At 42.8% G+C, this 13,880-nt stretch overlaps 1 gene segment (V, D, J or C); it reads left to right on the forward strand.

Moving 5' to 3' along the window:
• The first annotated feature begins 11,907 nt into the window (after window positions 1-11,907).
• LOC134482189 (T cell receptor alpha variable 23/delta variable 6-like) lies at window positions 11,908-12,483 on the forward strand. The segment is given in 2 exon segments: window positions 11,908-11,959; window positions 12,098-12,483. Coding segments are annotated over 2 exon segments (438 nt in total).
• The last annotated feature ends 1,397 nt before the right edge of the window (window positions 12,484-13,880 follow it).

The following is a 13,880-nucleotide window of genomic DNA, read 5'->3' on the forward strand; positions in this document are numbered from 1 at the left end:
AGATTCCTCCTAGGACAAGTTCTCATAGTAACCAATGGTGCTATGCATGAGTCCAGGGAAAAGAGCAGTAATTACTCCTACCAAGATGAATAAAGACGATAAAGTACAATGAACCATAACAATGTGCACCATGGCAATATGTCCACAGGGATGCAACAGTAGCACTTTTATCTTGGGGGAAACTAACATCTGCCCAGAAACCTAATTAACTCACATAGATAGAAAGGTCAGAGACCTTAGGGGAGAACTTACTACGGCCACTTTACTAAATCAATGTAGTTCCTACTGTATCCTATATATTTATAATTATACACACAGATCAGTGTAGTTCCCACTCTCATAAAAGACACGTATTTTTTTATATTTTAGGTATTTACATTCAAATTGTTATTCCTTGTCCCCCTCTCCCACACCTCCTGCCCTTGCTTCTGTGAAGATGCTTCCCCTCCCATCCACCAACTCGCACCTCAACACCCTGGTATTCCCCTACATTGTGGAAATGATCATGGGCTTCTCCTATTGATGCCAGACAATACCACCCTCTTCTACATATGTGACTGGAGCCATAGGTCCCTTCATGTGTCCTCATTGGTTGGCGGTTTAGTCCCTGGAAGCTCTGGGGTGTCTGGTTGGTTGATGTTGTTGTTCTTCCTACACAATTGAAAATCCCTTCAGCTTCTTCAGTCCTTTCTCTAATTCCTCCATTGGGGTCCCCATGCTCAGATTAGCTGCAAGCATCCTCATCTGTATCAGTAAGGCTCTGGCAGAGCCTCTCAGGAGACATCTACACCAGGCTCCTGTTAGCAAGCACTTTCTGGCATCAGCAGTAGTGACTGGGTTTGCTGATTTCATATGGGATTAATCCCTAGGTGCGGCTGCCTCAGGGTGACCTTTTCTTCAGTCCCTGCCTCACTCTTTGTTCCTGTATTTCCTCCCATGAGCATTTTATTCCCCCTTCTAAGAAGGACTGAAGTATCCACATTTTGGTCTTCCTTCTTCTTAAGCTTCACATGCTCTGTGAATTGCTTTTTGGGTATTCCGAGCTTTTGGGTAATATCCATTTATCAGTGAGTGCATACCATGTGTGTTCTTTTATGACAGGGTTACCTCACTCAGGATGATATTTTCTAGTCTCATGTTTGCCTAAAAATTTCATGTAGTCATTGCTTTTAATAGCTGAGTAATACTCCATTGTGTAAATGAACCACATTTTCTGTTTCCATTCCTCTGTTGAAAGGCATCTGGGTTCATTCCGGCTTCTGACTATAATAATTAAGGCTGCTATGAACATAGTGGACACATGCAGACACACACACACACACACACACACACACACACACACACACACACACGGAGTGGGGATCGATTACTGAGACTTGTTAACCCTCAGAATACCAGCTAGAGTAAGAATTGTGGTACTGGAATTAGAAGATGATGCTTATAAAACTCCTGCCCCCTGGTGCCTATGCACTGCATAATCTCTCCTGTGGGCAGGGCCTAGAATACAGCAGGTGACACTGGTGAATTGTTACATTTGGCAAGAAAACCCAAGGGACTGGTAATACTCAGAATAGGTAACCGAGGTTCTCATGAATTTGATTTCTGATGAATTTGAGTTCATGAATGAAGATTGTCTGTGGTGGGCTGTTGCACCCAACCTCGACCAGCAAGGAAGACACGACCAGAGGAGATCTTCTTCAAGCAGTTTACTCAGGAACCTTGATACAATCTTCTACCCTAGGGAACGTCCTACATCAGCTTAAGTACCCAACGCCAACCAACCCCAAAGTGCCACGTGGGTCATGCAGACAGGCTGTCACTATTCGGAACCTAGCAGGCCAGGCAGGCATAGCCAAATAAGGACTTGTTTACTACAAGGAGCGCACACCATCGGGAGGGTGGAAGGCAGAAACCAGAGCCATCTTTGAGGCGCAGCCCATTGCAGCTCCCTACAGTGGGCTTGTTTTTCTTTAATGCATGTTCCCAATGTTTATTCAAACTTATACTTCTTAATTCAGTCTCCATATTGTAATACACCTGCAGTGTTCTTGGCAACACCAATCACATCTTTCCCAGGCATTTTGACGGCATTGTGTAGAAGTCCAGTCACTCCTCAGTGTCTGAATTCTATCATCCTGGCTCTTGATTTGCAATACAGAAAGATGCTGTAATTTTATCACTCCAAAATATTTTCTCCATTCCAGTTCATAACTTTATACTCTTGTTAAAAAAAATTCATAAGTTTTGCACTTAGAAAGCATAAACTTTCCTCTGTGCATGATTAGAATCCCTTAGAATTCACCCTGGGGAGGCAGCAAGGGCAGTGGGAAGTCCACTGTAGCTGTGAACTTCTCCTTTGTTTATTGGGTCTCCAAAGCACACTCCCTTTAAAAGAGTAAATGGCTACTTCATTGATGAGAATAAACTCACACAAACCTCTGTCTTAGCCCTGCCCTGCCATCCTGTCCTGCTTCCCACTTACACACTCCTTCACGGCCCCCCTTTTGACATTAAACTATCTGCATTCTACTACCCTATCTTGTACTCTTAAACTTGCTTTTTCCCCACTGCCCTACTTTTAGGCGTTGGCAGGGGTGTGGTGGTGGTAGGGTGGGTAACATGTAGTGGGTTCTGGGAGCAGTTGTAATGGGAGAAGGGTGGTGGTGGATTTGGTCTGAATACATTATACTCTTATATTAATTTATTATATCATTTTAGAACCTCTTCAACTGCCTCAGTAGGTGTTCTGACAGAGCACATTTTACACAGATGCCTGAGGCAGGCCAAGGGAAAGGAAAGTGTCTCTTCCTAATTGTTTCTCCGATGTTATTAGGGTGAAGGTATCTAGGCCTCTGTAAGCTCAGAGCACCCACTGTCTACCTCTCCTCCTCTTCAGCCTTTATTTGCTTCCTGGGAATCTCTCAAGAAGGAGTGAGCTACTTTCTGCTCACCTTGGTGACCCTGCTGTGTATACAAAAGCTTGGAGAGCTCTGTGAATGTCACTCTGCCTCAGTAGGTGTTCTTCACAGAAAGAACAGTGTGTGGCTTTAGTCTGAACAGAGACCCTCCTGTGGCTGAGTTCCCCACACAGCACTGATGCTGTAGGAGGGTGCAGAACCAAGGGGTGCCCCACCATGATGGCTGCACCTGTGCAAGCTCAGCAGCTGCTCATCCCTTGTCCCTCAGGATCCTTCCCTGCATGTGTGACACTCTCATCTGGGTCACCAGTGCCTCCTGAAGCTCACACAGGAATTCTGTTTGTCTCAGGCGTGGGGAACTTTCAGGTTCAGTGCAGGAAGGGTGAACATCTCTCCACCTGAGGATCCCCTGACAATGGGACCAAGGGAGCTGGGTGCTCTACTGCCCTGAGTCACAAGTGCTGAGCTGGACACAACCTGAGCCTTGCAGAGTAGGAGACCAGGGTTCCAGCCTCAGGCACTTTCAGGGACTTGCCATGTTCTACAAAGGCAACGGTACAGAGAAAGTAGAATGGTGGGAAGTGCTTCATTCCCATGGGATAGCTATTAATTGGCACTCACTTGTTTAGAATTGGAATGATCTGATTCAGCTTGAGAAACAACATTTTTACTCAAGAGGAAAATTTTATCCTAATTGTGCCAAAGGATTGTGATCAAAGTAGAAATCATTCATTGTTCTAATATTATATGAGAGAATGATGGGCTCAGAGGGTAGGAGGTTGGCTGTAAGCTGTTTTTGATCAGATTATGTGATTTGTCTTTTATCACTAGTCTCCTTTCCCATCTAGTCTCTTCATGGTGAAACTTTTAAAACGCATTCCTCTGCACAGCACAGTGTTTCCTGCAGTCACCATGTGCACCACCACACCAGGGCTGCTGCCCACCCTGCCCCTGTCACTCTAGAATGCAGCACTCCTGCATTAGTTTTCCCCAGTGCACTTCTTTCTTATGGTGTCACATTTTTCACCAGCATTTAGAACACAAGTGACTGTTGCAGGAGCGTCCCACAGTTTAAAATGCACCCCAAAGCCAGGAAACATTACACTTGGCTGGATCTTTGTGTTCCTCTTTCTTTTTCTACAGCACTGATCTCACTTAAATTATTTCAGTGGTGAAGACTTTCCGTTTTTGGTCAGGTGTATGAGTGTGTGGGTCTGTGTAAACATCTGGTACCTGTGTCCAGGTTCTAAGGAGGACAGAAGACAGCATCTAATCCTCTGGAACTGGAGTAAGAGGCAGCCATGAGTCACCCGATGTGAATGCTAGCAAGGGAGCTAAGGCCTCTGGAAACAAAAGTAAGCTTAACTGCTCAGCCATCTTTGAGGCCCCAGTAAAAGGTCTTTTCTTAGAACATGCACCTGTTTCCTTAGTTTAAACTTTGTTTTTTTCCTGAGTTTGCCAGGCTCTGTACACAGCTGAGGCATGTTCTCTTGGAATGTCTTAGTCCTCCTCCTCCCTGGCTCCTGGTTTCCTAAACCCATATATCTCTTGGGTCATCTCAAAATGTACCCTCCCCTCACTGTCCTTCACCAGGACTCTTAGTCAGGTCTGGTTTGGGAGGAGGAGTTCCAGGCTTTGAAGGTTGGGAGGGAACTCAGCAGGGTGTCACCTGGCAGAGTTCCTGGGTGGAGCTGTCTGCAGAAGGAGTTGGGCAGAGGTTGGGGGTGGGGCTAACACCACAGCCACCCTGACACCACAGCCCAGGGTTTGGTTACTTGCTTCTCCAGCAGCCACACAAGCACCATGAAGAGGCTGCTGTGCTCTCTGCTGTGTCTTCTGTGCACCCAGGTTTGCTGTGAGTCTGGCTGTCAGCATTCAGGGCACCTGAGAGGATCTGGCTCAGCACATGGAGGGGTGGGAGAGCAGCTTAGGAGTCCTGCAGAGCTCCCACCTTCTCAGAGGACACGGGTGTGCTCAGGGCTCTGTGGGCACTGCAGTGACAGCCATCTGTGTCTCTTTCTCTGTTTCTAATCAGGGGTGAAAGGACAGCAAGTGCAGCAGAGTCCTGTGTCCTTGGTTCTGCAGGAGGGAGAGAAAGCAGAGCTGCAGTGCAACTTTTCCACCTCCGCAAACCAAATGCAATGGTTTTATCAGAGTCCTGGGGGAAGCCTTGTCAGACTGTTCTACAATCCATCTGGGACAAAGCAGAGTGGAAGACTGACATCCACGACAGTCACTAAAGAACGTCGAAGCTCTTTGCACATCTCCTCCTCCCAGACCACAGACTCAGGCACTTATTTCTGTGCTGTGGATGCACAGTGCTCCCCACACACCTGCAGCCTGTGCACAAACCTTCAACTGGGTGGGTGTGTCTCTTCTTAGTCACAAGACATCAGGAAACCCCAAAGAATATCTGTCCAATTTAATATTCCTTTCCTGTATTGGTAGAGTTGTAACCTCAGGTAAGCTTTTGGCCTCCTATGATCAGCACATTGGTGTTTATCTTCATTGCTCAATACACACCCCCCCAAAGCATAAATGTCCATCTTAGAACTAGCAGAGAAGCTTATGGGGGACAGAATCAATGTGATCATTTAAGCCACAATGTACAGAAATCATAAATGATGAGGAGAAAAGGAATGGAAGGGAAAGCAGGCTTCCAGGTAGAACTGCTCTGACTGGGTCAGGGTTAGCGAGGAGACAACCTCAGCGACAGTAAAAACAGTGAACCATGCGAGATGCAGGATGCACAGAACCTGCCCACTCCAGTCTCCTTCTTGCTGCTATGAGAAAACACTGAGTAAAGTTAACCTAGAAGGGGATCAGATTTATTTAGGTTTCACTTCCAAGTCATAGTTCACCCTTGGTGCTAATCAAGGCAGGGACAAAACAGAAACCGTGGACGAAGGCTGTTGTTAGTTCACTCACAGACGCATCCTTAATTAGCTTCCTTATACAACCCAGGACCACTTTCCCACACAAAGGTGGTACCCTCAGTGACTTTTGAATCTTCTAATTTATTAATTTTATTCATCATTAATTTAAAAATTTTCGAATAACTTTAAATATCTTAAAAGCTTTTACAACTCAAAGAGAATGATTGACTCATTTTATAATGAACAAAATAAGCAGACTCTCTAAATGCACATGCATGGGATAAGGACAAAAACTGAGAATGCAGCTAGGGGTTGTCTGGTTTAGTACAGCGTGGTTATGGGGTCTCCATGACTTTACTAGAACATGGAAGCCATTGCAGAAAACCACAGCAAATCAAAGTGAGGAGCTGTGGATCCTAGTGAAGGTGGGCGTGTCTACAGTACAACCCCTGCTCCTGCTGAGGTTCAGGAAACCCTGGAGAGGACAGCAGGAAGGATGGCGGGAGTCAGAGGATCAGGTGACACTGTGTAACTCACTGTGTCTCCGAGGAATGTTGGAAGCCGCACAGATGAGGTCTCACCAACATAACTGCCTCAACAGGAGCTGAAACACAGCAGCTAAAGTGGATGGGAAAAGCACACACAGTCTCCATTCTAGACAATGAACTACTGGAAACCGAGAATGCCGATGGTGGGGAAATGGTCTTTCCCTGAGACGAGCACACCGATTGGTTATCCAATACGGATTGGTCAGTCCTGAGGAATATATATAATATAATATATATTATAATATATATCATATATATATAATATAAAACAAGAATATAAAAAAAGAAGCCATAACTTTCAAAAGACAGCATGGAGGACTATATGGAAAGTTTTGAAGAGATGACAGGGAAGAGGGAATTTGTGTGATTATATTATAATCTCAAAGAATAAAATATAAGGATTTTAGTGAAAAAGAATATTTGTGGATTAATAATCACCATGTGTACAAGTAGTCTAACTAAGGGGTTAATAAATTATAACTCGTGTCAAATGCAGTCATTTGCTTATTACATAAAGGTCTATTGTAAGTAGTGAGCATTTTCATGTTTTTATTTTGTATGAGTGGATTTTCTCATTTCCCAGAAGAAAGTGGTTTTAGGCAGGATAGAAAGATGGGGACTCATGATGTCGCATGGAGAAAAGGCTGGGAGGGAAGGAAAGAAAACCATCCTTAACTGACCTCAACATAGACAAACTCTCTTTCCTTCTCAGAACTATTGTCCCCCAGAGAAATATTCAATGCATTTCCTCAGGCCTAGGTCTTAAGTCAGGAAACTGCTGAGTGAAGACCTTCCTGTGTGGCCACAGAGGGGCAGTGCTGCTTCAGGGCGGCTGAAGGCCCTGCCTCTTCAACGTGTTTCTCAGTAAACTAGGATTTAAAATTATTAAAATAATTCAAGGATTGTTTTCTATAGTGCCTAAGTTGAATTAGAGATCAAATTCATGTATCTATCCAGTCATTTACCTATATATCTGTTTATCCTGGGCCCATAGTGTTGACAAATAGGAATTTGCAGGTGAACACCATGAAGATGCCTGCTCTCCCTGAAGGCCAGGGCTATGCTTCTGCTCAGATGAAAGGGTTGCCTGAGACCTAGAAGCTCAGGAACCAACAGCTCTGAGGGATAAGGTATCCCAGTGGGAGGGAATCCAGATACATGGAGCCCAGAAACCACACGTCTCTGAGGTGGAACAGTATCACAAGGAAGGGCATTCCGAGACATGGGAGCTCAGGAACCACAGAGCTCTGAGTGGCTACATAGGGGATGGATTTTCATGTGTGGCAGTCTCTGGATGGCCTTTCCTTCAGTCTCTGCTCCACTCTTTGTCCCTATATTTCCTTCTGTGAGTACTTTGTTTCCCCTTCTAAGAAAGAATGATGTACCCATATTTTGGTTTTCTTCTTGAACTTCATAAAGTCTGTGAATTGTATCTTGGGTATTCTGATATTTGGGGTTAATATCCACTTATCAGTGAGTGCATACCATGTGTGTTCTTTTGTGAGTAGGTTAGCTCGCAAAAATATCAGGGAGATATTTTCCAGTCCCATCCATTTGCATAAGAATTTCATGATGTTATTGTATTTAATAGCTGAGTAGTACTCCACTGTGTAAATGTACCACATTTTTTTTCTGTCAATTCTTTGGTTGAAGGAAGTCTGGGTTCTTTCCAGCTTCTGGCTGTTATAAATAAGGCTTATATGAACATAGTAGAGCATGCGCCCTTGTTACATGTTGGAGGATCTTTTGGGTATATGCTCAAGAGTGGTGCAGAGCGTTTTCAATCCTCTCTCACTGATATGGAGACCACAGACTTTCCAGGGTGGATCATCCACTAACTCCTAATTTATTGTTCGCAGGCATATTTTCAGATACATTTAGTTAACCTGGTCTTTATTTTATAAAGATACAATTGTAAGAGGATGTAAAATGTGAACACCTGTAAATGATGATTACAAAACTTAAATTCCCTGAATTGAAAGGACCATATGTTTTCTTTGGTTCATCTGGTTCATAACCAGGACTAGTAATAAGATATTATAATTAATTATTGTCTTGAATATGTATGATTCATAATTGCAAAAAATCCCCAATGCTCAGCGCATGAAGAGTTGGCTCAGTGGTTAAGTGTACTTTCTGTATTCATGCTTATATTGTCTGTCCACGCTAGGATTTTGTCTGCCTTTACCTTGCACGGACCTTCTGCAGGCTGTCACTGAAACTGTGACTTCATCTAGGCAACTTTCCTGCTATACCCAGAAGACACTGTTTACTTAGAGTCATCGACCACCTCTGACACCTTTTATACTTTTTATTCGACAATAATCCCTAACCTTGGGAGGACAGGATGTGGTACAAATGTCTCATTAGGGCTGTCTATAACACAGACATTCCCTGCATATGGACCAATAGTGGGACACAGTGTTAATCATAAACTACTGCAATTAGTTCCTCTAACGAGAATTGAGATTTCCATTAATCTATGTGTACAATGCTAAGTGATTAGTGGTTGGATCTGTACTATGTGTACTTAGTAGAATAGTAATAAGTTCTCCCCTAGGGCATGGTATGCATAGTCAGAGATTCTTGATATAATAATGGTGCCAGTAGTGGGGTATCTCTTATGGAGTATTATCAGAGAGTGGTTGGTTAGTACCATGATATTTCCACAACTATTGCCCAATGGGTGTGTCTTGTCAGGGCGGTTTTTATTATAGCTCACAGTGCTCACAGCTAGGTGAGACTGATCATCACTTTTCTCCCCTGGTAGCATTCTTAGTGCTTTCCAGCAATATGAAAGCTCTCCAGTAGGGATGAAGTTTCCAGATCAGTACCAGGTGGATTTATCCATGTTCTATGACTCAAGTGTGTAATACCTTAAGCAATAGATTCTTACCAACAAGTTACTGCTGGTAAACAAGAGTATTTTAGTGTTTGGCCAGGATGGTCTATGGTTCTATTAGTCAACAGCAATGTTCTGGTTACATGTTTTCAAATATAGATATTCAGGGAAAGATAACATCTCCTGAGAAATTATTCCCCTCAGATTAGCATATGGGCATGATATGGTAGGGCCCAGTCCAGTCGTGCAGTGTCACTCCCCAGCAGGTAGTCATGGGTTGTATTAGAAATAAAGCTAAGCCATGGATTGCAAGCCATTAATTAATGTTCTTCCATTTTCTCTGCTTCAGTTCTTGACTTCCCGCAGTGATGGATTATAATCTGGGACTAGTAAAATGTAATAAACTCTTTGTTGGTTTTGGTCAGACTTTCATCACAGCAGCAGAACGTGATTAATATAGAAATTAGTATCTAGACATGATGATGATCCTGACCACGTTGCCTTTTGGAAAGACTGTGAAAATGTTTTGGAATTTGGGGCTAGAAAATACCATAGAGAGATCAGATTTAATGAGCTCTTCTGGGCAGTTGAAACATAAGTATGTTGAATGAGGTACACATAATGGGGCTTGGTTTGTAAAGCTTGAGGTAGATGAGTAGATGAGTAAAGCTGTGATCAGGACAATTGAAGAGTTATTTTGAATGAATAATCTGGATATGAAACCTGAATCAACTGACCCTGATTGGCTGTGGCTGAAGAATCAGCTTTAATGAATTAGATTAACTGAAGCCAATCTTCTGGGAGTTATCTAAGGTCCCACATAGAGAAACCGAGGCCTGGGGAGGTCAGGATTTCACTTCAATCTGTAAACCCAACCTGGTAATGTGTAAGAGTCTCCCATATGACAGGTTTTGCAGAGTGAAAGCTGCAGGACTGAAGGGAACATGGGTAGAAGCTAAGGCTAGGCACCGGGAATTTGCTTTGTTTGATTTAAGTGTGCCCTGGTTCTTATCAGTTGGATTATGAAGTTTGTAACTTGTTTTGAATTATATAGGAACCCAGTTGTAGAAGACTTTAAATGTTAAAGTCTTTGAGTTTTTTAAAAGACTGGTTACTTAAAATTTATAACTGTCTGTACTTTGTGTTCCAAAAATGAGGTCTTGGGGAATCAACAAGCAAATAAAGATTATGGTAAAAATAATGCTGTTTTTATATGTCAGGTTGACAAGTGGTAAGTTGTGATGATTAATTTTTATTAACTTGACACAAACTAGAGATACCCAAGGGAAGAGAGTCTCAGTCAAATGGTTTTATTTGTCTTACTGTTTTGGGGACATGTCTGTGTATATAATCTTCATGAATTATTGACGTGAGAGGGCCCAGACAACTGTGAGCATTGTCACCCCTAGACGGGAGGTCCTGGGTTGTGTAAACCAATAAGATGAGCAGGCCAGGGGAAGCAGGCCAGTAAGTGCAATCATCTGTTTCCTGCCAGTTTTCCAGCTTGAATCCCTGATTTGACTTTCTCCTGAGCCATCGATGATTTGGATGTAAACTGAAAGAATTTTATTCCCTATCTCAGTGGCTTCTTAGTTATTTATCTTAGTAATAGATCGAAAATTTACTGAAACACCCAAAGAGGTAACCCATTTCTGGCACTGCCTTTTTGTTCATTAGCCTGTGGTGTCTGGTCGGCCTATTTGTGACCCATGTATAGTGATTCCATTTTAAGTCTTTTTATGTATGTGTGTGTATAAGCTTTTAGAATGGAAAAAATTCATCCATTCTTAATCATAAATATCATAATTCTTAGCACACATTAATTGTACAAGTTAGTAGGTTTGCAGTAACATTTTAATATATGCATTTGTAGTGATTCCCATCTCCTTGCCTTCCCCTTTGCTGTCCTCTCCTTTCCCCCTCCAAATCCCCTCTTCTACTCCTTTATCCAATTTCTATTTTCTTTACTTTCATTTTCCCCTTCTTTCATTTTCTTTTTGTTTTTACACCAGAGAATACACATGTATGTGTATCTCTACACATCTGGTTTATTTTGCTTGACATCATGTCCTTCAATAACATTAATTTTTCTATAGATGTTCATATTTCTTTGTGGCTGCATATTACTCTCTTGTTTCAGATATAATTAATGTTTTGCTCATCCATTGTCTGACTAGGTTGCATACTTATCTTGGCGATGGTCAATGGTGCTAGAATAACATACAGACACAGGTATCTGTCTTTTATGGTGACCTCAGTTCCCTAGATAAATGTATATAAATGGTATTACATTAGCTGGATCATTGGTCTCCCTTTCTTCCTTTCTTTCTTCCTTCCTTCCTTCCTTCCTTTCTTTCTTCCTTCCTTCCTTCCTTCCTTCCTTCCTTCCTTTCTTTCTTTCTTCCTTCCTTCTTTCTTTTCTTTTTATTTCAGAAAATCCACACTGCTATACTTGGTGGCTTTATCAACACAAATTTTACCGACAACATATGATGGCAGAATTACAATGTCAGGGTTCCTGAGTCTCAGGACTCTGCTTACAGCAGTACTAAATTTGAGCAGAATGGGAAGTGCTTCATAGGTCAGAAAGAGCTTTAGAAGAAAAAGTGTTTGTGAAGGGTGGAGCCTCCTAAAAGGACGGAGGTGCCTGTGAAGTTGGAGACAGTGCTCTGTGGGGAGATAAAAGGCCACCTGAGTTCCCCACAAGCTTCAGTCTAGGAGGAATGGACAAGATCCTGACAGCATCGTTTTTACTCCTAGGCCTTCACCTGGCTGGTGAGTCATGGAGGAGAAACCCGAGGATATGGGATTCATGTGGAGGCACAAGAGAATTGGGGCACCAGGAAGTCATGATATCGTAAGCAGGAAGTACATTCCTGGGACGCTAACAACAGTTGTCATTTCTCTACACAGGGGTGAGTGGCCAGCAGGAGAGACGTGACCAGCAGCAGGTGAAACAAAGTCCCCAATCTCTGACAGTCTGGGAAGGAGAAACCACAGTTCTGAACTGCAGTTATGAGGACAGCACTTTTAGCTACTTCCCATGGTATCGGCAGTTCCCTGGGGAAGGCCCTGTACTCCTGATAGCCATAAGTTCAGTGTCCAGTAAAAAGGAAGACGGAAGATTCACAATCTTCTTCAGGAAAAGTGAGAAACGTCTCTCCTTGCACATTGAAGACTCTCAGCCTGGAGACTCAGCCACCTACTTCTGTGCAGCAAGGGCACAGTGTTCTCCACACACCTGCAGCCCAGACCCAAACCTGCAGCTGAGGCTCCAGCAAAGCCCTGCTGTGGGCTGAGCCTGCAGAGATGCACAGGAGTCGCCATTTGTAGGAACAGTGGGTGTAAGGATTAGACTCATTCAGTCCGGAGACTGCCCAAGCTAAAGTCACAGCTTCCTTTTCTCTACTCCCCTTGTTCCTCAGAAACAGCTGGAGTTTTCCATGAATTTAACCAGTTTAGATGAATAACTCTTCAGAGTAGTTGTACAACTAGTTCTCTGTGTGGTTGGTTTGTACTAACTGTAAGTTATAAAGGCCCCGTCTACCTACTCTATGTAAATGTGTATGTTACAACCCAGGGTCAGGAGACCTTGACTTTGACTTCTGGGATCGAAATCACATAGATGTTTGTTTTACCTTAATTTTGTCTCGTTACCAGAGAAGTGGTGATTTACATGACCTCTCACCTCTTCTACTTCCTCTAGCTTTGCCTCTCATATCCACATCTACCTTCAAGAAACTCAAATATGTAAACAGGAGCTCCTCACAAGGATGAAGGTGTATCTACAACAGACAAATGACGTCAGACGGGAAAGAAGAATTCAATTTACACACATAATGAAAGCTGACAGAGCCCCAATTCCAGCTTTCATATTACAGAGGGCTTAAGATTACTTGTATAAATTTGGGAATTCTATGGAATAATTATTAGGAATTATGGCATCATCAATTTGTCTTCATAGCATTGCTACAAAAAAGTATGTCTTAGTTGCTCTCCAGAAAATCTGCCCAATAAGGTGGGCTAATGCAAAGGAATTGTTATATTGATCTAATAATGACTGAAAAGCATATCAGCAATAAGACTCAATCCTGATGTCAGATTTCTGAAAGCCTTGCAATTCAGAATTATCCATCACAGCCTTGTAATATGATGTGTTATCTCCAGAAGGTCACTTGTATGTGTTAGCCTTCCTTAGCTGGCTCCTGACAGATAAATATCATTGAAGATGTTTGAATCACAGTGATCAGAGAGAGCAGAGAGAGCAGAGAGAAGAGAGCAGAGAAAGAAGACAGGCTTCTTTTAACCATGTGCTTTTCATACTCAATCAAAAGAAGTTTTTCTTTCTCTAAGCAATAAAGGGTAAAGCTTATTTTTCTTCCAGAATGTATGAAGTTTTCCTGGATTGGGATTTACTCTATGGAACTTGCTCATGGGGGCTTTTGCTCCATCCATATGCATACGCAAGTATAGGCATGTGCATGTATGTATGCATAAATACATGCGTGGTTGATGAGACAGGTGATCAGGCCCAGAGTGTGTGTTTGTGAATGAATATGTGTATGAATGTGTATGTATGTCTATGCATGTTTGCTTATGTAAAAGTACTTCTTTCTGTGCACATGACTTTCTTTTCCTGATTCACTAAATTTAATTGCTCTAAGCTTCCCTCTAGTAAGAGGCTGGACTTCCAGGC

This window comes from Rattus norvegicus, chromosome 15 (genome assembly GCF_036323735.1).
Source record: "Rattus norvegicus strain BN/NHsdMcwi chromosome 15, GRCr8, whole genome shotgun sequence".
NCBI lineage: Eukaryota > Metazoa > Chordata > Mammalia > Rodentia > Muridae > Rattus > Rattus norvegicus.